At 38.3% G+C, this 24,223-nt stretch overlaps 1 protein-coding gene across 4 annotated transcripts in view; it reads left to right on the plus strand.

Annotated features, from left to right (window-relative positions):
• The window catches only part of GPBP1 (GC-rich promoter binding protein 1), a 44,425-nt gene that overhangs the window by 4,631 nt on the left and 15,571 nt on the right, over positions 1-24,223 (plus strand). For 3 of the 4 annotated variants that reach the window (XM_072860730.1, XM_072860732.1, XM_072860731.1), the window contains exons 4-5: positions 18,982-19,101; positions 23,843-24,000. In XM_072860730.1, the coding sequence (XP_072716831.1) occupies positions 19,049-19,101; positions 23,843-24,000 (211 nt within the window). In that variant the 5' untranslated portion in view covers positions 18,982-19,048. The remainder of the gene's footprint in view (positions 1-18,981; positions 19,102-23,842; positions 24,001-24,223) is intronic. The other variant, XM_072860733.1, reaches the window with a different exon arrangement.

A 24,223-nucleotide genomic window follows, 5' to 3' on the forward strand; every position in this document is an offset into this window, starting at 1 on the left:
AATTGTGCAGATACTTAGCTTTGTTAGTACTTCACAAGTTAATGTACTTTATGCTCCTTTTTTTTTTCCTCCATTCTAATGAGATTCTTCTGTTTAAAATGTGTGGGTAAAAGTGTGACAGTGATAGTTCATCAATAACTTGTGGGGAAGTTGCTTTTATATATTTTTTTTTAGTACTAGGAGTAAATTCTGTCCTGCAAGGACAACTATTTGCAGACTTTATTATACATGAACTTGGATAAGACTTGGCATGCTTTTTGTTTTGGTTTTTGTTACTCTGTGTGTTTGAGCAGTAGTATTACACAGTAGCAGATGATAATGCCCTGTGTGGTGCTATCAACTCTCCCACAATCACCTCCCTTCGTATTCTGGGTAAACACAGTCAGGGAAACAGCTGAAATGCGTAGAATTGTTTTTCTGCTTTATATGCTCAGGATATGTCAAAACCACTACCTTTTTCAACTGCTTTTTCTTCAGATCCTTGTGAAGACTCCAAAGCACAAACGAATTCCTGGTGATTTTGTTACATAATGTATGCTGAAGGGGGTGGTGATGTTATTGCACTAACACTTCAGCTTTTGGACTTTGAACCAAAAAGGGTTCTCTTGCAAAGGGCAAGAGATCAGCGTTTCTCTAGCTTTCCACTAAATGGTACTGCAAGTGTATAGGGTTTCAAGCAGAAGGAACCTGGTTGTAGTTATGAAGTTAAATATCAAATAATATGAAGTTACTCTGTGTTACGAAGTAGTTTGCTTTTTTTAATTTACATTTAGGTACAGTGCAAGAAGGAAAAACTTTTTTTGATAAAAGTGATGATTAAGTTATTCGAAACTCTCTCATTGACTTTGGCTGTTTCTTAAAACATTTCCTAAAAGATGCTTTGATTGTTGTGACATTAATACTTGATTCACAGAAGTGATGTAAACCCTGTTGTTTGTGAACCATACATATATATAGGCAGGGAACCATACAATAAAGAGCAGTGGTTGGGATTTTTAGGACACTGATGTCCCACCTAAGTCTTGCTGACATTCTAGATCCTTATGCAAAACAAAGTGTGATTTAGTTGATTCATCCTTGAATAGGGAACTTGAGCCCTAAGTAGAAATGAAGGTGGGTTTTCCTTAGGGTTTTTCGTTTGTTTTTTTGCTAAGTCACTGTAAAGCTAGGTTTTAGGGCTGTGGCTGTACTAGAGAATGTGTTGGCTTTAAATGGTTAAAAAAATGACGGTCACAGCTTGACTCCATAGAGTTCTCATACCTAGTCATGTCATAAGACTTTTGGAGGTGTTCAGGTTTGACAGAGGACCTCGCTCCTTCCTCAGTGTTCTGCAGGAAGCCTTAGTTCTCATACTTCTTTTTTAAAGATGAGGCAAGAAGGTAAATTAAAAAAGTATGGATGTTTTCTTTTATTCTTCCTTACAGTCCAGTGCTAGAATACTCATCAGAACAGTTCTGTATCGGATGGTCGGGACAGTGAGACTAAAACTGGAGATTTTACTTGCTCTGCAGTAGCACAGTTGAGAAAGAAGAGACTTCAACTGAATTGTTCAAGATTTTTTAATGTCTGTTGAACCAGCGGGAGAGAAGACCTTTAAAGGTTCAGCTCCCTTTCCTTTTATTGGAGGTGTGAGTCTATGACAATAAATTTTAGAGAACCAAAGAACTTGAGAGAATTGCCATACCCAAACTTAACCTTGTTCGTAAATTATGTGTCTGTAAACTGTCTTCTATGTTGAAATGTAGCGGGGGGGGGCTGACATGCACGCTTTCCCTTCAAAGTGTTAAAAGGTTGGTTGTAAAGATTTATGTTTATTCTGTTGATGTGGCTGTGCATTTACATGGAGAGAAAAGAAAGGAAATAAATAATCATTAGTTCAGGTAGTTGTCATGCTTTTGCAGCAATTTTGTGGTCAGAAGAAGTGCTTCCATTTTCAAAACTCTGTAAAGCTTGTGTCAGTGTTTAAATATTATTTTCTGTTTTATTAACATGCAAATTTTGGATAGCAAAGTAACTTGAAATTAGCTTATTTTGCTTTGTTCAAACTAAATGAATCACAGAGTAAGGAAGATCTCTAATAAGCTGTATCTTTAAAAGCGGAATGAAAATTGAGATGTATAGGGTTTAAACAAAAGTGTTGTTTAAAGCTTACACTTAACCAACTTCACATTAGTGCTACTCTTGACTAGAGATAACAGGGAAGGATCTGTTATCACAAGGAATTTTTTGTTTAAAAAATAAAAAATTTGTGGCAGAAGGAAAAACTTTTGGTGGAGTGGGTTGTTTCAATGGCCTGCTTAGTTTGCAAAAAATCCTGAACGTTTCTGTTTGTGAAGAAGAGAGACTGTGTAGTCTGATGGCTAGGACTTGTGCATATAATTTCTTTGCCTAATTCAGAGCAAAACTTTGTAGTTTTTCTATGGCTAATGCTAAATAGGTGAAATAAACATTTGAAGCTGGCCCAAGATGGGAGAACTGAAGGGTCAGTTTATTCTGTAGCTCAGTTATTCCAGAGTTGCTCTGTTTTGGTGAGAGCTTTGCCTGCTGCTGATGCTTCTTCAGGAAAAAAAAAAATTGACTTTGGCAAATAGCTTTCTCTTTTTGTTGTCATGAAATGCAGTACAGTTGGTGTTTGGCATATCTCTGATGGTAAACATTCAATTTTAATTGCCTCCTAGGAAACTGTGGTGTCCTTTTCCCTTTGTGTTAGATGGTCACTCTTTTCTAAGATATTGTACAGACTTGCTTATTGGACCCCTCTGAAATTCATATATGTGCTTCATTTGTCTTCCTGACTTAATAAGGATTTGATACACTTGCTGTAGCTCATTACCAAAGCAAAGCAGCAGCAGTAGCAACAAACTTGAGACACTGAATAATATAACCTTTTATTTTTTTCTACTGTCATAACAACACTATAGTATACTTTAATTCTGGTGGCTTACAACCTTCTTTTACCCCATTTATAAATATTATGATAAAAATTATGGTGACAAGGTGAGGTAGGTTGTCAAACAAGTGTGTAGCTGAGGAGTGGAGTTAAGGTTCCCACATGTAGTTTGCAGTGTGCTGTACTTAGGGTAGTAATAATCTGTGAGGCATTAGGTGAAAGATCATAGGTGTGTACCACTTACATGTGCATACATCCTGATTTTAGACCTTCCTGAAAACTGTGAATGTGCATATATCCATCTGCTTTTAACATTTATTCTGTTCATGGGTTTCTCTATGCAAATCAATAGACTGAATTTCTAAACTGATCTTCAGGGAGCATCAAGAAATTTGAATTCGTATCTCCCTTCTAACTTTGGGAATTAATGTCTTGAAGCTTCCTTATTTTTTTTTCCTTGTTAATAACTTTGGTACTACACTCACAAGCTTCAAGTATTCCTAGCTATTTGAGTTTATATTGCCTTTTATTTTAACCGTCTTCTGACAATCTCTGAAATACCCAGTGCCACAGAAACTGCGTCCTGTAAAATATTATAGGCTATCCACAGAGCATGAGAAGTATAGAAGCTGAAAATGCAGAACTATTTTTCCTTGTCTCTAGCTTCTGGTGAGATGTGTTCAGCTGCCAGGGTTCTTTTTTCCTAATTTTTAGCATTATTTTAAAATCTGTTTTTCCTATAAAATTTTGGTCAGCTCCATTTAAATTGGATGTATTTCTTAATATGGTAAATCCATAAGATGGCCAAAAGCATACAATCTTTTAGTGAATTAAGTTTTTAGATTGTAGGTGTTTTGGCTATTTTACTATTATACTGACCAGCCTTTTCCTTATTACAGTGATGTCACCATTTTTATGTGCTGCTTCATGCTGGGACATTATGGAAAAGCAAAGCTGTTTTCATTTATTCTGGTAGTTGAGACAAATAGTGTTACCAAATCACAAATGTATCCAGCCAACAGTAATGAAACCTGTCTTAAATATTGAAGACAGATTTCTGGGCTAGGGAAATATTTTCATTTTGTACGCTTGAAGAGACCTCCCTGAAGTTGGATCTCTTCAATACCGGTGGGACTGTCTTTCCTCTGAGAGCTAAATACTGGTTAGACAAGTTAAACAACATGCCCTTAAAACTGGGTGGGGACGGTCTCTGATCTCATGTCCTTGCCATCTTGAAGTTCTGCTGTGCTTTTTTCTCCACCCTCGGTGGAGGAGGGATCAGGTTAGGGAACACGTAAATAAGATACACGTAAATCCATGGGGCTTGACAGGATGCTCCCATGAGTGCAGAGGGAGCTGGCTGATGTCATTGCAAGGCCATTCCTTATTATCTTTGAGAGATCTTGTGGTCATTGGGAGAGGCTTTTGAGTACTAGAAGAGAGCAAATGTCAATCCTGTCATCAAGAAGGGTAAGAAGGAGGATCCAGGGAAGTACAGGCCAGTCAGCTTCACTTCAGTCCATGGGAAGGTGGGACAGCAACTAATCCTGGAAACCGCTTCCAGACACGTGAAGGACAGAAAGGTGAGTGGGACCAGTCAGAATGGCTTTATGAAGGAGAAATCATGCTTAACCAAGCTAATGACCCTCTACAATGAGGTGATTAGCTTGGTAGATGAACAGAGCAATGGATGGTGTTTATCTTGACTTCAGTAAGGCTTTTGACATTGTCTTCCATGATATCCTCATAGAGAAGCTGGCAAAGTATGTGTAGGGAAGTGAATGATAAGGTATATCAAAAACAGGCTGAATGGCCAGGCCCAGCTCGTCAGGGTTGTGGTCAGTGGCACAAAGGCCATTTGGAGGAACGTTAATCGTTGTACCCCAGGGCTCACTACTGGAGCCCCAACTATTTAACAACTTCATTAAAGTTGTGGACAATGGGGAACAGTTTACCCTCAGCAAGTTTGCTGATAGACTAGGTGTTTGTGCTGCTGAGGAATGTGGAGAGGATGGAGAGCTGGACAGAGTGTTGTCGCACAAGTGTGAGGTCATTTACCCGGTGTGGGAGATGCCAATATATGCACAGGGCAGAGGCATTTTTATTTCATGTCTGCACAGAGATGGGTGCTAGGTGGTAGCTCCACAAAGCTAGCACACAGTTCGGTCACACAGGTACAGTATTTATACAGTCTAGTTATGCATATGCATAAGTAATTACACAAAGCAGTTTTCTATTGGTCTACATTTCTCTTCTTTTGACTTCAAGCTACAGTGCTACTTTAATATTCTGTGCACGCCCAAAGGTGAGGGGTCTCTGCTTGGGCCGGGGTCTCCAGCTCGAGGGGTGTGACTTTTAGTATTGTAATGAGGATAGTTTGTGTGAGGGTGCTTCTTATCACACTTCTACTAGTTGTTTCAGATGGTTCCCAAAACATCTTGATTAGCTTACGTATTTCTCCAGGATGTGCTTTACTCCCAAGGACAGTAATTCTTGTTTAGACGTTCCACTTTCCAGTCTGAATCCCCCTTATCAGCTTTACGTAAGCCTTGGCCTTCCACCAGCTCCTGCTAGGCTACACTGTTAGACTACAATTCCCCCCTTTGAGACTATGAGACTTTCCTTCATAGTCCTCATATGTCTCATTATTAGTTCTCATAAATAACTTGTACAATTAGTCGTCTAACACATTTTAAGGCACAACTAACAAGTTGATGAGTACAATTATAATTATAATTTTAAGTAAACTTGCCAACCATCCAGTTAGGGAGAATCCCAAACTTCGTAATACTTTGTTTAAAGGCCTGAATATTTCTACTTGATTTTGCCACTTGTTTTGTTTCGTCTTTTTGTTGGTCTAAATGTTCAGTTATATTGGAGATATGGATGCAACAACCTTTGGTTTTCGGTTTTAGGTACCCGCATACCCCGTGTTCATGTAATAATATTAAATCTAAGGTTAGCCTGTTATGCAACGTCATCTTTGAAGTTTCCTGTAATTGAGTGTTTTAAATCTTGTAATCCTGCTCTGGTTGCATTCGCTAATGGTTCTACTTGTCCTGTTAGATTGTACAACAACATTCGACTCTGAAAGGAGGTAATTTGGAGACTGAAGAAAGTTTCAGTTTAAATCTAAAGTTAAAATTCCCCACTCGAGGGGATCGGCTGCAGATTTAGGTAATGGTGAACAGGCCATTATACTGCTGACATTATGGATTCTTCCAAAGGATTGGACAAGTTTTAAGACTAGATTTCTGTTACAAAAAGTAAATGCTAGGTTAATCAATGTCAGAGATACAATTTTCATTATAACTATGCTAAATTAATAACACTTTCCAAGAGCGTCCTAGGAGTAATTTCAGTAATAGTTTTCTAAAAGAAAAACCTTGATACAATTCATGGACAGTCCCTGGTTAGTTGGAGTTTCAGTTCTCCAGTTGGCATGGAGGTCCACTTGTCCTGGGTCTGATGCCTTCTTTACTTGTGTATAATGAATCCAGGAGTCAATCCCATTCACCTTTACCACTGTATAAGGTCTTTTCCACTTTTCTTTCAAGGGCTCATCTTTCCAAGTTTGTATGTAGACCGTGTCTCCTGGTTGGAATGGGTGTACTGGAGTGTCCAAGGGAATGAGAGTCCTCTGGTTTAGGTACCTATGCAGGGAGGATAAATTATGCGAGAGAGAGATATCAAATACGCTTTAATTACAGCCTGTCCCTTTATATGCATTTGGTCTCCCTTCGTGGTTAAATGATTGATTGGATATGGTTTCCCATACAGGATCTCAAATGGACTAACACCTTCCCTAACTTTGGGTGTAATTCATACTCTCATTAATGCCATGGCTAGAATATCTACCCATTTCATTTGAGTTTCCTGACACACTTTAGAAACCTGTCTTTTAGAGTTTGATTCATTCTTTCTACTTTGCCACTGGACTGTGGCCTTCAAGGGGTATGCAAATCCCATTTAATGTCTAGAAATTGAGAAACTCCCTGCACTATTTCTGCAATAAAGTGGGATCTGTTGTCAGAGGATATACCTTCTGGAACACCGAATATGGGGATAATTTCTTTTAATAAAATTTTAATCACTTCCCTAGCCTTGTTAGTGTGACCAGGGAAAGCTTTGGGCCAACCAGAAAAGGTGTCTACCATTACCAATAAATATTTATACAGATTACACCTTGGCAATTCTGTAAAATCTATTTGCCAGTATTCCCTGGGAGTTATTCCTTGTTTTACAATTCCTCCCGTGATTTTCTTTGCAGTTTTTGGGTTATTGGCACAACAAATAGCGCACTTTTTAACTATTATATCCTATAGGCTTTGCATTCTTGGCCCAATGACATGTCTTTTGGCAATTAGTACTAACACACTCCCGAGTGTGTTTCTTGGTGCAGTTTCTTGAGTAGAATTTCCATCATCTTTCAGAAATTTGCAGGATTTAGAGGAGAGGTCAGGGAGATTACATCATCATCTTGTTCCAGCAGCACCGCTTGATATTTACCTAACCTGCTTGGGGAGATCCAATGATGCCCTTTATTTTCAAGGAGAGAAGACACCCCATGAGGTACAAATACAGTAATCGGTTGGCTTAATCTCAGTTTTCAAGATTCTTTGAAGTTGCAGTAGCCACTACTGCCCTCAAACAAGTGGGCCAGCCTTTACTGACCTCATCTAGTTGCTTGGAAAAATATCCCACCGGTCTTTTCCACCTCCCCAGTTTTTGTGTCAAAACTCCTAATGCTGCTTGCTGTTGTTCATGTACATGTCAATTCGAGAACCCCCTCAGGTCCTTCCACAGCAGCATACAGTAGTTTGGCAATTAGTCCAAAATTGGGAATCCATATGCAACACCATCCAGCCATTCCCAGAAATCCTCTTAATTGCTGCTTTGATATAGGTACAGCAGTTCTAGAAGTTGCCTCTTTTCTCTCAGTACTTGATTCTCTCTGTCCTTTGGTGATTTCAAACCCCGTGTATTGGACCTTTTTTCCCCATTCTGACCCTTTTTTTTTGCAAATCTGATACCCTGCCAAGCCCAGAAGGTTAAGCAAACTGATGGTGGCTTCCAGACATGCCTCGTAACTGTCAGAAGCAATTAGCAAATCATCAACATATTGCAACAATGTTACAGCATCATGATCATTTTGCGGTAGTTCCGATTCTTTGGCTAGTACTTTACCAAACAAGGTCGGGCTGTTCTTGAATCCTAGGGGAAGGACAGTCCAGCAGAGCTGTGCCTTTCCTCCTGTAGTTGGATTCTCCCATTCAAAGGCGAAGATGGTCTGGCTCCACTCATCCACAGGTATACAGAAGAAGGCGTCCTTTAAATCTAATACTGTGAAATTAATATTACTGTTAGGGATTGTAGTAAGGAGGGTATATGGGTTTGGAACCACAGGGTGGACATCTACTGTCCTTGCATTAATTTCTTGTAAGTCCTGTACCAGTCTATATTCAGAAGAATGGGGCTTCTTTACAGGTAGGATAGGAGTATTAAATTCCCATTGACAGTCCTGTAACAATGCATGTTTTAAAAAAGAGCTTATTATAGGTTCTAATCCTTTTTGGGCCTCCAGCTTAATGGGATATTTTTTCTTTCTTACCGGTTGAGCTCCTGGTTTCAGTTCAGTCTTTACCGGGGTTGCATTCTTTGCTTGTCTGAGTATCTTCGATGCCCATACCAGAGGTGTGACCGCATTCAGTACTTCCTCTGGAATATTAATTTCTTCATTAGGGTCTTTCTCAGTTAACAAACATATCTGGGCTTTCCAGGCAGTCTCTGGAGGAATATGCAACTGAACAGAGTCTTCAGAAAAAGTTAGTTGTGCATTCAGTTTACAAAGTAAATCCTGTCCAAGCAATGGTAAGGAGCATTCTGGCATATAAAGTTAAGTTAATTTAGTATTTCATGAGTTAATTTAGTATTTCTAATTGAACATTCCATAGGTTGCAAAAATGGCCTTAAAGTCTTTTTCCCTGTTGCTCCAACAACACTTATTTTAGTTCTACTTAAAGGTCCCCTACAACTAGTTACTACAGAATGTGTGGCTCCGCTATCAATTAAAAAAATCTATTATTTCATCCCCCGGTTTGAGTGGAACCAGAGGATCAGCTGGAGAAACTTTATATACCTTATATGCGATTGACAGTAACTGTGAGAATGTCATTCCATCTGCACCCTCTACCTTTTGTAATTTCTTTCTTATATCTGCTGCTGCTTGACCAATAAAAGGCATGTTAAATAACTTTGAATTGCTGTCATCTTCCGGATCCAGATCTGTCCATTTTTGAGCTACTTCACGCAGTCTCTATAGAAGGCTGATGGGGTTTCCTTATCCCCCTGCCTTACTTCATATAGTTTAGATAAATTCTTAGGCTTTTGCATTCCATGTTGAATCCCATACAAAATTAACTTTTGATATTCCTCTGCCGTCTGTAATCCCTCACTTGTGTTTGGATCCCACTCTGTATCCTCTTTTGGGAGGTACCTATTGGTATTCGGCACCCCCCCCATTGCTCGATCGGTCCCTCTCTAGCCTTCTCTAAAGTCATTCTCCTCTCCTCAGTGGTAAACAGATATTCTAGGAGACCCTGTACATCTCCCCAGTTAGAATTATGAGTCATCATTACAGTTTTAACAGTACTATACATTCCTTCTGGATTGTTTCAGTTCAATACAACACAACAAGATTTTCCTTTTTCTCTTTTAACACGCATATTCCAATCTGATGTTTAGAATGCACTAAACCACATTTCTTCCTAATATCTCAATCATTTGTTAACCAAAAAAACCATATCCACATAAGGTATTTAATCCCATTTTTGAGTTCCCTGACAGAACAACATTAATTGCAATATAGTGTTATATTTCTAGGATCCATTCTCAGGCCATTTTTCACCATCTTCCAATTGATATTGTGGCCACCATTGATTACAATATTGTTTTAGCTTATTTTTAGTCATGGGATCCCCCACAGATTTCTTCCAATTCTTCAGGATGCATCCTAGAGGAGAGCAAAGAGGTGCCTCCTGGGAAGCAGCAGCACCCATATCATACCGAAAAACCCATCGTTTCTACACAAACCAGAATGAGGGACGTCTCCCTTCGTTACTCAGAACAGCATGTACAAACAAACAGAACTATGCCAGAACTGTGCTGCTGCCGTGTATCTTTCCTGATGCGTCTTATGCAGGGCCCAGAACAGAACAGATGGTGCCTGCTTCCCGAGATATCTTGCCCCTACCCACCTTTTCTCATATCCCCCCAAAATACCTCTTTTCAGTAGCATTGCACCATTGTGTCGCTTAGCACCCGACTGCAGGAGAGGAGCTGAAGGAGTCCCTGATCTACAGGTTGGTGCGCGCTGGAGTCCACTCAGGCCTCTTTTCCCCGTCGGATGTGGCAAGACAAACCAGGCAAGGCTGTCAGCTCAGTCCCATCTGGGTTGCCAAAAACTGTTATCCTGCAAGTGTGAGGTCGTTTACCCAGTGTGCGAGACGCCAGTATACGCATAGGGCAGAGGTATTTTTATTTCATGTTTACGCAGAGATGGGTGCTAGGTGGTAGCTCCACAAAACTAGCACAAAGTTCGGTCATACAGGTACAGTATTTATACAGTCTAGTTATGCATATGCATAAGTAATTACAGAAAGCAGTTTTCTATTGGTCTACATTTCTCTTCTTTTGACTTCAAGCTACAGTGCTACTTTAATATTCTGCGCACGCTCAAAGGTGAGGGGTCTCTGCTTGGGCTGGGGTCTCCAGCTCGAGGGGTGTGACTTTTAGTATTGTAATGAGGATAGTTTGTGTGAGGGTGCTTCTTATCACACTTCTACTAGTTGTTTCAGATGGTTCCAAAAACATCTTGATTAGCTTACGTATTTCTCCAGGATGTGCTTTACTCCCAAGGACAGTAATTCTTGTTTAGACGTTCCACTTTCCAGTCTGAATCCCCCTTATCAGCTTTACGTAAGTCCTGGCCTTCCACCAGCTCCTGCTAGGCTACACTGTTAGACTACAAGAGGATCCTCATGAAGTTCAGCAAAGGGAAAATGCAAAGTCCTGCCTCTGGAGCAGTAGCTGTCTATGCCACTACACGCTGGGGGCTGACTAGCTGGTAAGTAGCTCTTCAGAGAAGGACCTGGGGGTCCTTTTGGACAACATGCCAACTGTGAGCCAGCAATGCATCCTCATAGCAAGTAAGGCCAACATCTCCCTGGGCTACATTAGGAAGAGTGTTGCCAGCAGGTCGAGGGGAATTTGTCTTTCTCCTTTACTCAGCCCTGATGAGGCCACATGTGGAGCGCTGTGTACTGTTATAGGCTCCCCGGTACAAGAAGGATACAAACTTAGTGGAGCGAGTTCAGCAAAGGACCACAAAGATGATTAAGGGACTGGAGCATCTTTCCTATGGGGAGAGGCTGATAGTCTTTTTGATATTCGAAGGAAGTATGAGCTGGTCCTCAGTCTTTCAGAACACTCTCTGGATGTTATATTTTAATTTTTCAGAAGATACTTTCCAGATTTAAAATTAGTAAGCCATAAACCCCATATTTTTCTCATGTAAAATTCTGTGATGGTGAAAACAATGAGGGAGACTTTATCTTTGTTAATGCTATTGATGGGACTAGAGACTGTTGGGAGGAGAGTAGACAGTATGCCCTCAGAAAGATCTTACAAAGTAGCAATGCTTTGTTACAAGGTGATGCTTAAAGTTTATAACCCTGTCTGTGATAAATTGAAGAGTTATGTTGTTGAGACATTCCTCCTGTAATCTGTGATGGGTGTGCACCTGGGAAAATAAAAGGTAGGATTACATGTTTTTACACTTGATTCTTATGAGTCACAAAATTGTTATAGTGTTTGTAGTTAAATATATTAACAATGTGATACTAAATGCATTTCCTCTAGTTAGAGCTACTTAAACCAAATAATGAAAATAGTCTTAAAAAATCACAGCAGTTAAATGTGAATGCATATTACCTTCTATGCCGTAGTCCTTTCAGGGTTCTGTACTTTAATAATCAGGCTAATTTCTTCTTATTTGACCTGTTTATAGAAAACAAAATATGGAAGTAAAATTCAGAAGGCTTCGATTACATCTGCTTGCTCTGCTCTCTGCCCTTGCAATATCCCAGAAGATCATTTCTTCCCCTGCCTCCCGTCTGCAGGCTCTCATGTCCGGTTACACAGCCAGTGCAGAGATTCCCTTGAGATGAATTCTCATGGGAGTCACTTTTCTAATTCCTGAAGAGTATCATGCACTTGCAGAGATGCTGTATAGCTATTTTTAGTGTTGTGTAAATAGACAGAGAGAGAGGGTTTCTAATGCTGGAAAGATTTGATGAATGGAAGTGAAGCTAGAAGATATTCTGGATAAAGGATCATCTTTATAAGGGAGCAGGAATGGTCACTTAAATTATTTTTTGTGTAACCGGTTTATTCCAGACCTCGGTAGCCTTTGTTTTCTTGATGATATGTTTAAGGCCAGGTTGAAGACATTTGTGAAGGAAATTACTATTTGTTCGCTGTGTTAGCAGGAGCAGTGCAGGAGACATTATATGAATTTCTAGTATATGAAGGAAGTCAGGTTAGGTCATAAGTGTTCCAGTGTTTGAGTTGGAGCCTTGGTTTTTTTAAAATTTTATTTTATTTTAAAGCTTTGTCAGGTCTAATTGTTTCCAGCATTTTATAGATGCCTGGCATGGCAAAAAAAAAGTCTAGGTCTGTCTTCTTGCCTTATTCTTTTGCTCCATAACTCTTGGCAGCACACCTGCTTCCTGGTTTAGCACTGCAACGAAGTGAGTTAGTAAATGCACCCAATTCTGTCTGTAGTGACTCTACAGTTACCCTGTCTGCAATGAGGTTGGTATGTGAGTGCACTGTATTCCCATTTTTTATGTGCTAAGCAGAGATATAAGCTGGACTAATAGATGCTTGCTAGGGTTCTGCACTATGCTTAGCTTGTAATTCTCTCATGCTTCAGTAGTGGTTAGAAACTGCTGCCACATATTGCCAGTCTGCCTGTTTGATGAAATCGTTCAGGAGTGAAGGAGGGCGAAATCCATAACTGACATAGTTGTGGTGGCAGGATTCCCTAATTTAGGGCAAATGGTATGAGAAAGAGTAAGTAAGCTTTTTTTTTGTTTTTGTTTTTTTCCTCCAGGTGAGCATGGGGGGGGAAAGAGGTTTAAAAAAAATATTTTTACTGCAAGAAATTACACAAAATTTATTAAAATGTAAGAAATTGTGTTTGTTAAACCTGAGATGTATTCCATAACTCTGTTATGGATGTTTGTTCAACTGCATCTCCTTGATCTATGTATTTCATGCCCCTGTTTTATGTGCTAACTGCATGGAGGTTTTTAGCTTACAAACAAGCTTTGCAAACAAAACTTAAATGTTAGTCATTTTGGCTGTTCCATATTTTTTCCCACTAGTAGTGAATTAAGGGTTGCAGATAAGGAGAAAATTGTAATATATGATGAAGAAGCTTGAAGAAGCACTTTGCTAAAGTAATCTGAAAGTAAGTTAATCCAGAAGTTCAGGAATACAGTGTGTTTTCTGCTTTTGTACCATACTGAACTCAATCTGTTACTGCAGGGGAAAAAAAATAATTTGATATATACTTTCATTGTAGTGGGTAGTCTTCACACTTAAAAAGTTTGTTTTTTAAACACTATATTGATTTGAAGTAGCAGGGGAGAGAGGGGAAACAGTATTCTCATATGGTTACCACCTAAGATGGGAAAAAGTAAAACATTATTACTATGTTATCTTTGTGCGCATGCATTGTGCTACACATTAAACTCTTTAGTTACAATTATTAGTTTCTGACTTAGATGCATAATAGGAATTGACAGGTTCAAATATTTGTCTTAAGTCTTAAAGTTCTAGAATCTTGTTCTTCTGATTTTCAGGACTGTGTGTCCAGCCTAAATCTACTATGGTTGGTATCTTCTTGTGATTCGTATGGTGTTTTGGATTAAGGCATCTCCTTTCTTGGTGGAACTCCTTCAGATGTTTATAACCACTATTTAAATGTATCTTAGGTCCTAATTTTGTGAGGCAAAGCAAACCAAGTAGTTTTCTTAGATTTTTCTTGTCCCTGATCACTGAAATAGTTCATTAGTGCACCAAGTAAAATTTTAAATTTCTGTGCTGTTATTCTCAGTGTGATTTTACTTGTATCTTTTTCTGTGATGATTTAAAAAAGAAAAATATAGTAGTGCAGGAAAAATTGACTATACTGTTTAATATTTGATTTCTTAATTTAATTTGGTAAGCACAAGCTAAACTAATGATAGTTGTTTTGGTTCCATTTTTTTGTTGTTTTTGGAGAGTTTTGGGAGTTGACTCTAGATGTTTTCTCTTAACCTTTTCACAGAAGTCTGGGCTCCTGATTCATGCAGTGGCTTTCTGCTTCCCTTTTCTCAGCATGTTACTTTTTCTAAAACAGAAGCAATATATTAAATTTTCCCAAATGCTCTTCATGACACAAATAAGTTTGTTTAAAAAGTAGTGTTCCCAGCTGCTTTAAAACTGGTGAAAAATAGTTTCTGTCACAAAAGGACCTTATTGACTCAACCATAAAAAACCCCAGCCCAACCTTTTTTGGATGTTGGTTAAGCATAGTTGGTGCAGTGTTCTTATTTCAGCTGCTAATGTGGCTCAAAGTGGATGACTGAGTTACATTTATGACAAATCTCTTCACTGTACATCACTTGGAACCAGCTGTTCATTATTCCGTGGCATTTATTGCATTGTTAATGAAAATCATACTTAACAAAACTATAGAATTAAATTTTATGTAATTGAATATTGGAATAATTATTGCATGTTACCTGAAACAAAATGCTTTACAGACTTATCTCAGATCTCCCACAAGAAGTAAAATTTAAGAACAGTTTTTTTTCTTTGCTGTAAACTATTCTGCTATCCACAACACAGCAAAGCATAAATTTTATCTACATTTATGGGCTATGGAAGACTTTCTTTTCTGAAGCCTCTACGCAGTACTTGAATCAGACAGCAGAAGCTGTTGGTGAAATGAGACCGAATATTTTGACCAGTCTGATTAAAGAAATTTAGATGCATTTGAGTGTTAATAGTATGAGGATAGCAGTATTTTGGTATCTTTTTCTTACCTTTCTAGAATTGTGCAGCTCTGCTTCAGTAATAGACAACCTGAGCCAAGTTAGCTTTTATGACACTTTGGTTAAAGAATGGCAGATATATTTTGAGTGTTTGCTGCTAGGGACTGGTGTCTTAAACATTCAATGATAAATTTTGGGCCTACTCTTTTGTTACCAAGAGAATTTCTGGAAGCAGTGGAATTGTGTTTGGATTTGTGGTGTTTACCTCAATAAGCTTAATTCTGATAGCTGTATTAATACTGGGAGTACAAAAGCTGTTTTACCAGTGTTAATGAACAGCGGTTGATCTGTTGTGTAGTGTGTATGTAAGAGAAGACTTGCTAGCAGACAAAGGGATTCTTCAATTAAAGCAGTTTCCTGTAAATGCTTGTATGGGTGCATAGTACTAACTTTCATTCTATTCAAATACTTAAATGTTGTTTTTTGTTTGTGGGGTTTTTTTTGTTTTTAATTTAGAAGTAGTTCTATGTTTCTGAAAGGCAGAATTGTTCTTCTAAAGTAAATTGCTAATCAGTGTTACCTATTTGCCTTAGTGGCTCCTCAGTCTTTGTAAAGGCAGCTCTTGTTTGATGTCAAGCTGGAAGGATGTATCAAGTAAATTTCTAAAGAAGTCTCTTCAGTATTTTTATTAATAACTTCAGTCATGAAATGGAGTGTATGCTTGTTAAATTTGTAGATAGTACGAATCTGCATAGAGGTTGCCAGTGCTTCAGGGGACGCAGAATGCAGAAACGTCTTGACTGGTGGGGATAGCTTAGGTCATGAACTGGAATAGCAAGAAAAAGGCTTAGGTCAGACCTGGTAGAAAGAACCTTTCTAGTGATGGGATGTGTTGCAGAATAACGTGGTGGTCTCAGTTATTGGTCCAATTGAAATTGGAAAGCAAGCAAGGAACAAACTGGTGTTTGGCAACCAAGCTGATCACGAAGGGTTTAAGCATAGTAAACCCTGCCTGTGGCAGCAGAGTGATCTTGCTGACATCACATTCTCACTTTTTGTGATCTGTTTTCAATTTACCAAAAATATGTTCCTGAGAATGAACTGAGACTGAATGTTCCTGAGAATGAGTATCCTAGAGCTATTGAATATTTGCCAGATCATCAAAACAGAGCTCATGCTTGTAATGGAAATGTTTTTATATTAAAACATATTTTAGGACAAACTTATTGGTAACATCAGAAAGTTAGCAGCATCTGTAAGACTATTTATGAAGCCAGGTAAAACATGGAATTGGCGACTGAAAGCTGGGTAGGTTATGTACTCTACAATATAGTTTTAAAAAAAGATGTTGATTTTTGTCCTTTCCTGATCTGCTGTTTGTTTCCCAATTTAATTATTGCTAGTGCCTATTAGGAGTTAGTAAGATTTAATAATGAGGATACTTGATTTTCCTGTGTCTAATTGCCAGACCAATAGTATGTACAATCAGATGAGAGAAAGTGTTTTCTTGACTTTGGTGGTGTGGAGGTCAGTATCCTCAATAGTTGTGTTTCTTGGCAGTCTTTAACTGTAAACCCGTGACATTGGTCAGGTAGTGTTCTAAAAATACATCTGTGCCTTTTTTTACTGCTGTTCTTTTATCAAAACTAGCTGGAAAAATTAGGCCTAAAAGAGTTCTTCTTTTATGAGCTTATTGAAATTTACAGATACTCTGCTGCTGACTTTGCACTCTGAGTATTGTGTAGTTTTGGCTCGGGCCTCTGTCTTTACCACTTCACTATACTGCTTTGTAGGAAAGGGATTGATTCATCTGACAGCAGCACTATCAAAAACCTTTTTACAGCTTTTAGTTGAAGAACTGAGGCCATGAGGAAGACCTGAATCTGCTTCTAGAGTAATTTTTGCGGGAAGAAATATACACCCAGTATCAGTGAGCTGTGGACACAAAGGTCTGTTAAAAACACCTTTCCAGTCCTTGAATACTTGGTGATCACCAAATCTTGCTGAGCCCTTGATTTATATGCAAAAGATTAGTTAAGAATAAACTCTTTTCATGGCAGTTGGAGAAATAGTAGTGTTAGGAAGCTTGACTAGTTTTCTAAAAACAGTAAGATGAATTTATGAAGAAATCACATTATTAGTGCCTTTTTTGTCCCATACCTAATAGCTGATTCACCAATAACTTAGTAATAATTCTTGGATCCTCTGTTAGGTTCTTATTTGGTATAAACCTAATCTCTCCCTTTGTTTTTCAGACTGTAAGTGCCTTGGTATGAAGATTTTGTTGTTGTGCTGATCTTCCAGTATTGATACCTTTCTTGATCCTTTGTAAAAGTTTCGTGATTCTCCTGCTTGGAGATGAGAACTGTATCTGAGGGAAGGAGAAAAAAAAATTTTTTTCTTGCTGGACTCTGCTCACATTTAATTTGCCGTTTCTTAATTTGGCATCTCTTTTATTGGTTCATCTGTAAAAGTATACCCTTTTCTGTTTCTATACCATTGCTTAACATGATTAATCAGTAAAAGTAAACTTGGTTTGTGTTAGAAAGAGAAGCCATTTTTGTGATGGTTCTGTGACTCTAGAATGTTCTTCTTTTTTTTTAATGAGTCTGACATAATTGGATTCTTTAGAAAATTTCTCTGTAATTTTTGTTGAGAGAGTGTTGGATGACTTCAACAGAATAATTTATAACAAGTTATTTGGGCGAGACATACCTTTAAACTTGTCTCTATTTATCAGTAGTAGATTTTGTGCATCTTACCTTACAGTTTAACTCGTGGTATTGGAGGTACCTAAAAACCTAAGTACCAGCTCACGGCATAAAAAAGAACTGGCAGCTCATCTAAGTGCAGTTTAACGCTTACAGATCTGTTAGACTTCCCTTTAGAATCTGGAACATTCTCATCTGTCACTGGAAATCTGCAGTAACCTGGTTCAGGCCAGAATACAACAATAATTATCAGTTATCAAGTTCAGATTCCATAGCTCTTACTAATACTTACTCACGTTACAGCAGCCTTAGATTAAAATGAACTACATCTCTGCTTGCTGACTAACAGATCTGCACTCTTGTTAGGCAGATGTGGAATACACGTTTATTTGGGTCTCCCTATGAAATGCATGTGGGTGTTTATTATGTTTTCACTAGCTGAATGTCTAATAGTGTGTATATCATACTTAAAATATTTTTGAATCATTGACAATTTTGCAGTGTCTAGCTGCAGAGTATGATTCAGATACCCTTATATTTCAGGCAGTGTTTCATCTGTTTATTTCCTTTCTGTGCTATAGTTCAGCTTCAGGTAATACCGTTCACATTATCTTGCATTCTCTTGCTTATTGAGAGATGTTTTCCTGCCTGTGGGGAGAGCGTGGGTTAAAAAAGGTATTCTTGGGTTTTAATCTTAAGCCATTATTTTCTCTTCCCCATTTTCAAACTAGAGAATTCTACTGGATTTTGACACTGCTTCTGGACATGTAGACTGTTTCCATTGACTCTAGAGATAATACGGGGTTTGGGGTGGCCCTGAGCATCTAGTTTTTTAATAAGGAACCTTAATATGGCCTCTGAGACTAACTTTTAGGGTCTAATTAAAAAAATCAGCTTCTTCTAGGAAGCTAATGAAATACCTCCTGAAATCCATTCTAGGTAGTACCAGAAAGTCTTTCAATGAGCTAATTTTGCCACAGCTTTCTGGATCAGACCTTACAGAAGATGCTTCATCCCATTTATAAGAGGAAATGAAGGAATGTTACAGTTGTATTTTCATGATACCTGCGATATATTTGATAAGTGTGACACTTTGGTAAGAAAAGCACAAATATGATGCTATAAATGAGATGAGGGTAGTTAGATTCTAAACCAGATCTGTGTGAGAAAATAATACGAGAAAACAGAAAGGAAATAATGAGCAAAAACCCCAAGTATAATCTTCTCGTGACATAAGCGTCTGAAAAGTACTCATTTCTTGTTTTTCCAATTACAGGGACTTGCCATGAGGTGCTGAAGCCTTGTTTCATTGATTCGGAGAGACTGGACCTAAATGGCGCAGCATGACTTTGCTCCAGCCTGGCTTAATTTTCCTACTCCCCCATCATCTACAAAGGTATGTTCTTTGTTATTCTTTTGAACAGGCACTCTCATTATTAGAGAAATCTAAATGTCATAACCTCAATCATAATAAAAATGCAGATCTTTCTATGAATAGGGTGATAACAGATGATATCTAGCAAGTCTTGTTGTCGCAATTTAAGTAGTTGTACTGTGGTTGTCAAGCTCATACCTCCAGTAGAGTTTTTTGCTTGAGCAGCTGAGTTCATGGAAAGAAGCATGTGCCTGGCCACATTATCAGCGCTGTTGTTGGATGAAGATTGCTTTCATCAGGAGTTTAAAATGAATTATTGTGTTTTGTGCTAGAAGTACCAAGAGGCATGTGCTTGAAGTTCTTGCTTCTGATTTTGCTCTGTGTCCTATAAATTTTACAAAAGTGTTATTCTGTCATCCAAGTGATTTCAAAAAATGCTTTTGAAATAGACCTTCTGAAATGGCTCTTCAGTTGCTGGTGGGATGGTTGTTACTAGTGGTGGAGTGTGGCGCTTTCAAATAGTTGTGCATCTTCACTCTGGTTGTTTCATCTAGGCTAGTGTTACTCACTTTATACAATGGGACAATTAGCTTGGAAACAGGAAATAGCAAACTCTGAATTGTTAGGATTTGTGAATATTCTGGGAAGTCATGAGTATGTCTGTTTCATAAATGTTTCTTTTTTTCTGGCCTATGCTTCTACTCTTTCTTAATTTGTGCGAACGCAGAAGCAGGGGCAGCACTGGATATTAAAACTCCTGTCATCTATTTCCCTATTTGTAGACCAGTCTTATTCATTATAATCTCTTGAATGCAATATCCATATCTGCAGCTATGAGGGTGGCATTGTCTTGCTTTAATGTATTTATGTAAATTTCTTGCTGTCTTGCATGTCCATAGAAAATGTTTAGCCTTTATAAACTTACGGAAATAGGTTGTTTGTGCTATTGTTAAATGCAGTTAACCGTCAGTATTAGTTGTGTTTCCATTGCTTTGCTTATGTATGTCTATATACACACACCATACACACATGCCTTTTTTTTTTTTTTTAAGTCAGGTTGTTGAATGTCCTTATCCACATTGCTCTATTTATCTTTCTTCTGCACTGACCTAGCTAGCTTCTTTGTTTAGTATAGTCTGTCAGCAACTCTTAGCTGCTGTTCTGGGAACATCAGGCCTTGTCTGTTCCAGGATGGTTCCTGTGATCTGTTTGTTTTCATTCTACTTGATTTCTGATATATTCAACTCTTTTGATTGGCTTTTTCCAATTCAATACATTTTCAATTGGAAAGGTAATCAGAGCTTAGTTTAATATGGTGTCACAATTACAAAACATTCTTCACCACATATTTCAAGAATCTGCTGGAAGAGCTTTACCTGCATGCTTAAAGTGTCAATATAGCAGAATAAAAGTAAGTTCCAGAACTACTCCAGTACCACTCAAATGTATCTGAGGTATGGGTTGTATTTGTCACCTCATTCCTGAATTGTGGAAGATTTCATTACAAGCATATATTGTGGATCCTGTTCTCTTCCATGATTCTTTGCCTCAAGGAGTTTAGAGAGGCTTTCTTTCATTTCTTCCAAAAGCTCTGTGGTTGTATGCCTTCTCCATTATAGTCTTTGTGCTTCACTGTTTGAAATGCAGCTTATTTCCTTGCGTTACCTCCTTCCTCAATGATCAGCATTCTGTGATATACAGCACATTTGGATATTAAACACTTGCAAAGTCTTTTTGGTCCTACCTGATGTGTCGTAATTCTTAGCTTACAGAGTAAGACTTGTCCTGTCATTCCTCTACAAGACAGACCTCAAATGTTGTGGCCCCCTGTCCCCTCCATTTCCCAGAACAGATTTTTATTTCTGCTTCTTGTATATCAACAAAGCAGCTGAAGAGAAGAGGAGATAAGAGGGATGGAGATGAAGAGGAAGGAGGGGGTGAGGAAGGCAAGATGTCTCATGTTTCATGCAGAATGGAGCTGGGGATGAGGCTATGGTATCAACAACATTTAGACTTGAGAAGGAGAAACAGAACTCTGCCAGGTCAGTTTTTATTTCCCTGAAGAGGTGCTTTTAGGAATTGCATCTTTAGGAGCTTGGTTTCCCCCCTTGATCCTGTGTAGCTGAGGCTTTTTCTTACGTGGGTAAAGGCTAGCATTAGGAAAAAACTGATGCCAGGAAGCTGGGATTGTGGATGAGCTTTCTTAATGTGACTGACACAGGTTACAGCTTGACTGAAATCCGTCTCACCTATTGCTGGTAATTTCCTCTTAAGGATAAGCTTTTATATCATCTCCCTGTCACTTATATGGCAAAGTCCACCTAAATAGCTGGGTATCCGTTGCTCAGTAGCTGTTGCAGAGGTCTGGAACTACTGTATTTGCGTCAGTGCAGTATTGCAGTTGGGCAGATGGAAATGGGAAGGTGTTGTGAAAAGGGAAGCCATCCTGGGACATGGATGAAACTTTTCAGAAAAGATTGCTGTAAAACGTGTGTGGGGAGATTGCAGACAGACTGGTAAACTCAATTTTTGCAAGCTTACTTCATGTTAAACAATAAGACGACTATACTTCAAAAATCTGTGTTGCTTTCTTCCTTGGCTCGCTGAACCTAGTCATATAATTTCTCAACTTCCAGAAATTGCTAATAGGTTTCCTGTTGATTACAAAGTTTACTGTCATCTCTGCCACAAGAGGCTTGATAGACTGATACCTCCATCATGTGGGGAAAATGCAAACTGCATGATCTTTGCACACAATTTAGAGACTTTAGATTCATTATATCATGTACAACTCAAGCACTGTATATAAAATGCTGTCAGTTATACTTTGTGAAAATGTGATTGTTCTTCAAAGTTCATACAAAAAAATGAAAGCTAAACTCCAAAGCCAATATTAGAAGGTTATCATATGTAAATGAACACACAAAGCTATCTTCTAAAATTTCATCGATGATCAACAGATCTGGAGCTTTCTGAAATTCTTGGAAGCTTATTGAAAATTTGTTTATAAGGATTTATTTTTTATTTAAATATTGAGATTCATTGTGATACTTTTTGAACTACTTAGATCTTTTGGTAGTTCCTTGTGGTTTTCTGTTTTTTCCCTCTCTCCAAGTTTGTCAAGGAAGTAACTTACTTCCCAGGTTTCAAATTGAGAAGTCAACCCCTCTTCATTTGACTTCTGTATAGTTTGGAAATACATGCTTTGTATTTTAAATATATCTGTTGCTTACTCGAGTTTGAATTTTAAGCACTGACTTTTGAACAGCACCTTGAGCTCTGCTAGGGCATTGTCAGTAGAACTTGGGTATCATTTTTTTTGTATGCTTGTCTCTTGCAGGCATGAGGGAGGTGAGAAGAAGGAAATAATTTTCTTCAACATGTCTTCCAAAGTAGTTTAAACCTAATACTGTGATGTCTTTTTATTTTTTCCCCTCCTAGTCATGTTGATCAGTGGGGTACTTTAAATATTAATATAGCTTGATTAGACGTCAGTGGATCATAACTGGTGAAATAAACTTGGGGCTTTCATTTTCAGACATACACTATTACTGCTGTACTTTTTTTCCTGAATGTTACTCAGTCTGGAGAGGGAGTGAGCTTCAGGCAGTGAAGTTGATACTTTGGGTGCAGTGAAGTTGATACTCCCTGGAATCATTAAGCTTAGTTTGCTGACACAGTACATTTCCACACAGCTGTGCATTTTTGCATTTGTAGCTCTTACGGCCCTGGGATGTGTTGGATCTCTTGTACATGTGCAATACGATGGATATGTATGTGCACAGTAAGTCTGCTGGGAGGGAAGGGGGCTTTGCTTCATCTGCGTCAAAGGCTGGCTGTGTGGCAGGTAGGTGCTGGGTAACACAGCCCTCTGCTGTCGCTCACTGGGAGATGTGTGGTGTGAACAACAGTAAGGCTAAGCACTGCTTTTGCAGAATGAAAAATTATTCTTGAATTTTTAAGATGTAACAGCGAAAGAAATGTTATAGTGTTAAAATAGTAAAGCCAGGTAGAAGTAATAGGGAAGACAGCTGCTGTAAGACATGATCTTTTTTGGCTTAATACCCTTAAGTATGAGTTCTAGTCAGGACGTATTTTGATTTGAGTGCTATTCTCAATATAAGGTTTTAGTTTATAAAGTACTTCCTACTGATATATTAAAGACTTATTTCTTTAAACTTTCTACAATGCCTACTTATAAGCTAGTAATTTTAAATATATTTGTGAATCTGTACACTTTTGACTCTAGGTTTTATTTGTACTTCATAACTAGTTGCATTTGCCTTATTAAGTGATAATAATGACTAATAAATTGGGCCTTTTTTGAGTACAACTGTCTCTGGTGGAAGCGACTCCTCGCTTCCTATGGAATGCACATACGTAGTCTCTGACCACCCAAATTTAGAACCCAGACATCTTTTCTGCCTTCCAAACTGTGATCTCCTGTCCTTTCTTACCTTTTTTAATTTTTCCTCAGCTGCAATACATCACTTGTTTTGGCAGCAGAACAGAGCACAAAATAGACACTTGGGTTTTTTACCTTGTGTCACAAGAATGGTCCTCAGCGCTGTTTCAGTGTCCTGGAGCAGAAGATACAGCTTCCACTTTGCTAGTATTGGAGATGGTGGCATAGCTCTGAACATATGCATACTTGAGGACTGCTGTATTATCTGTCATTCAAAGTCCTTTTAGAAATGAATTGTATATACCATGAGTAATGTGCTTGTTACAGTTCTGATAATTCAGTTTTGTTATTAATCAGATATCTCAGGTCTACCACTTGTGCTCCTTTACAGTCATCACTGAACTTTGAGAAACATTCTGAAAATTTTTCGTGGACAGAGAATCGTTATGAAGCAAATCGCAGAAGACACAACTCTTCAGATGGGTTTGATCCTAACATTGGACGGCCTAATGGAGGTATAATTTAGCTTTCATGGAACATTTTGAATAAGTTTACATCATTGCTTTGTAGCACTCTAGCTAGAAAAAAAGTCTGATGATAATAGCTCTCATGCTAAATTCTTATTCTGTACTAAAATAGAGGTAATGGAAAGACAGATCTTCTGGGAGAGGATGTGATGACTAAGGGTTGGTTAAAGTAGTGTGATTCCAGGTGTATTTCTCTCTAAAGAAGAATAAG

This window comes from Ciconia boyciana, chromosome 4 (genome assembly GCF_034638445.1).
Source record: "Ciconia boyciana chromosome 4, ASM3463844v1, whole genome shotgun sequence".
NCBI classification, from domain to species: domain Eukaryota; kingdom Metazoa; phylum Chordata; class Aves; order Ciconiiformes; family Ciconiidae; genus Ciconia; species Ciconia boyciana.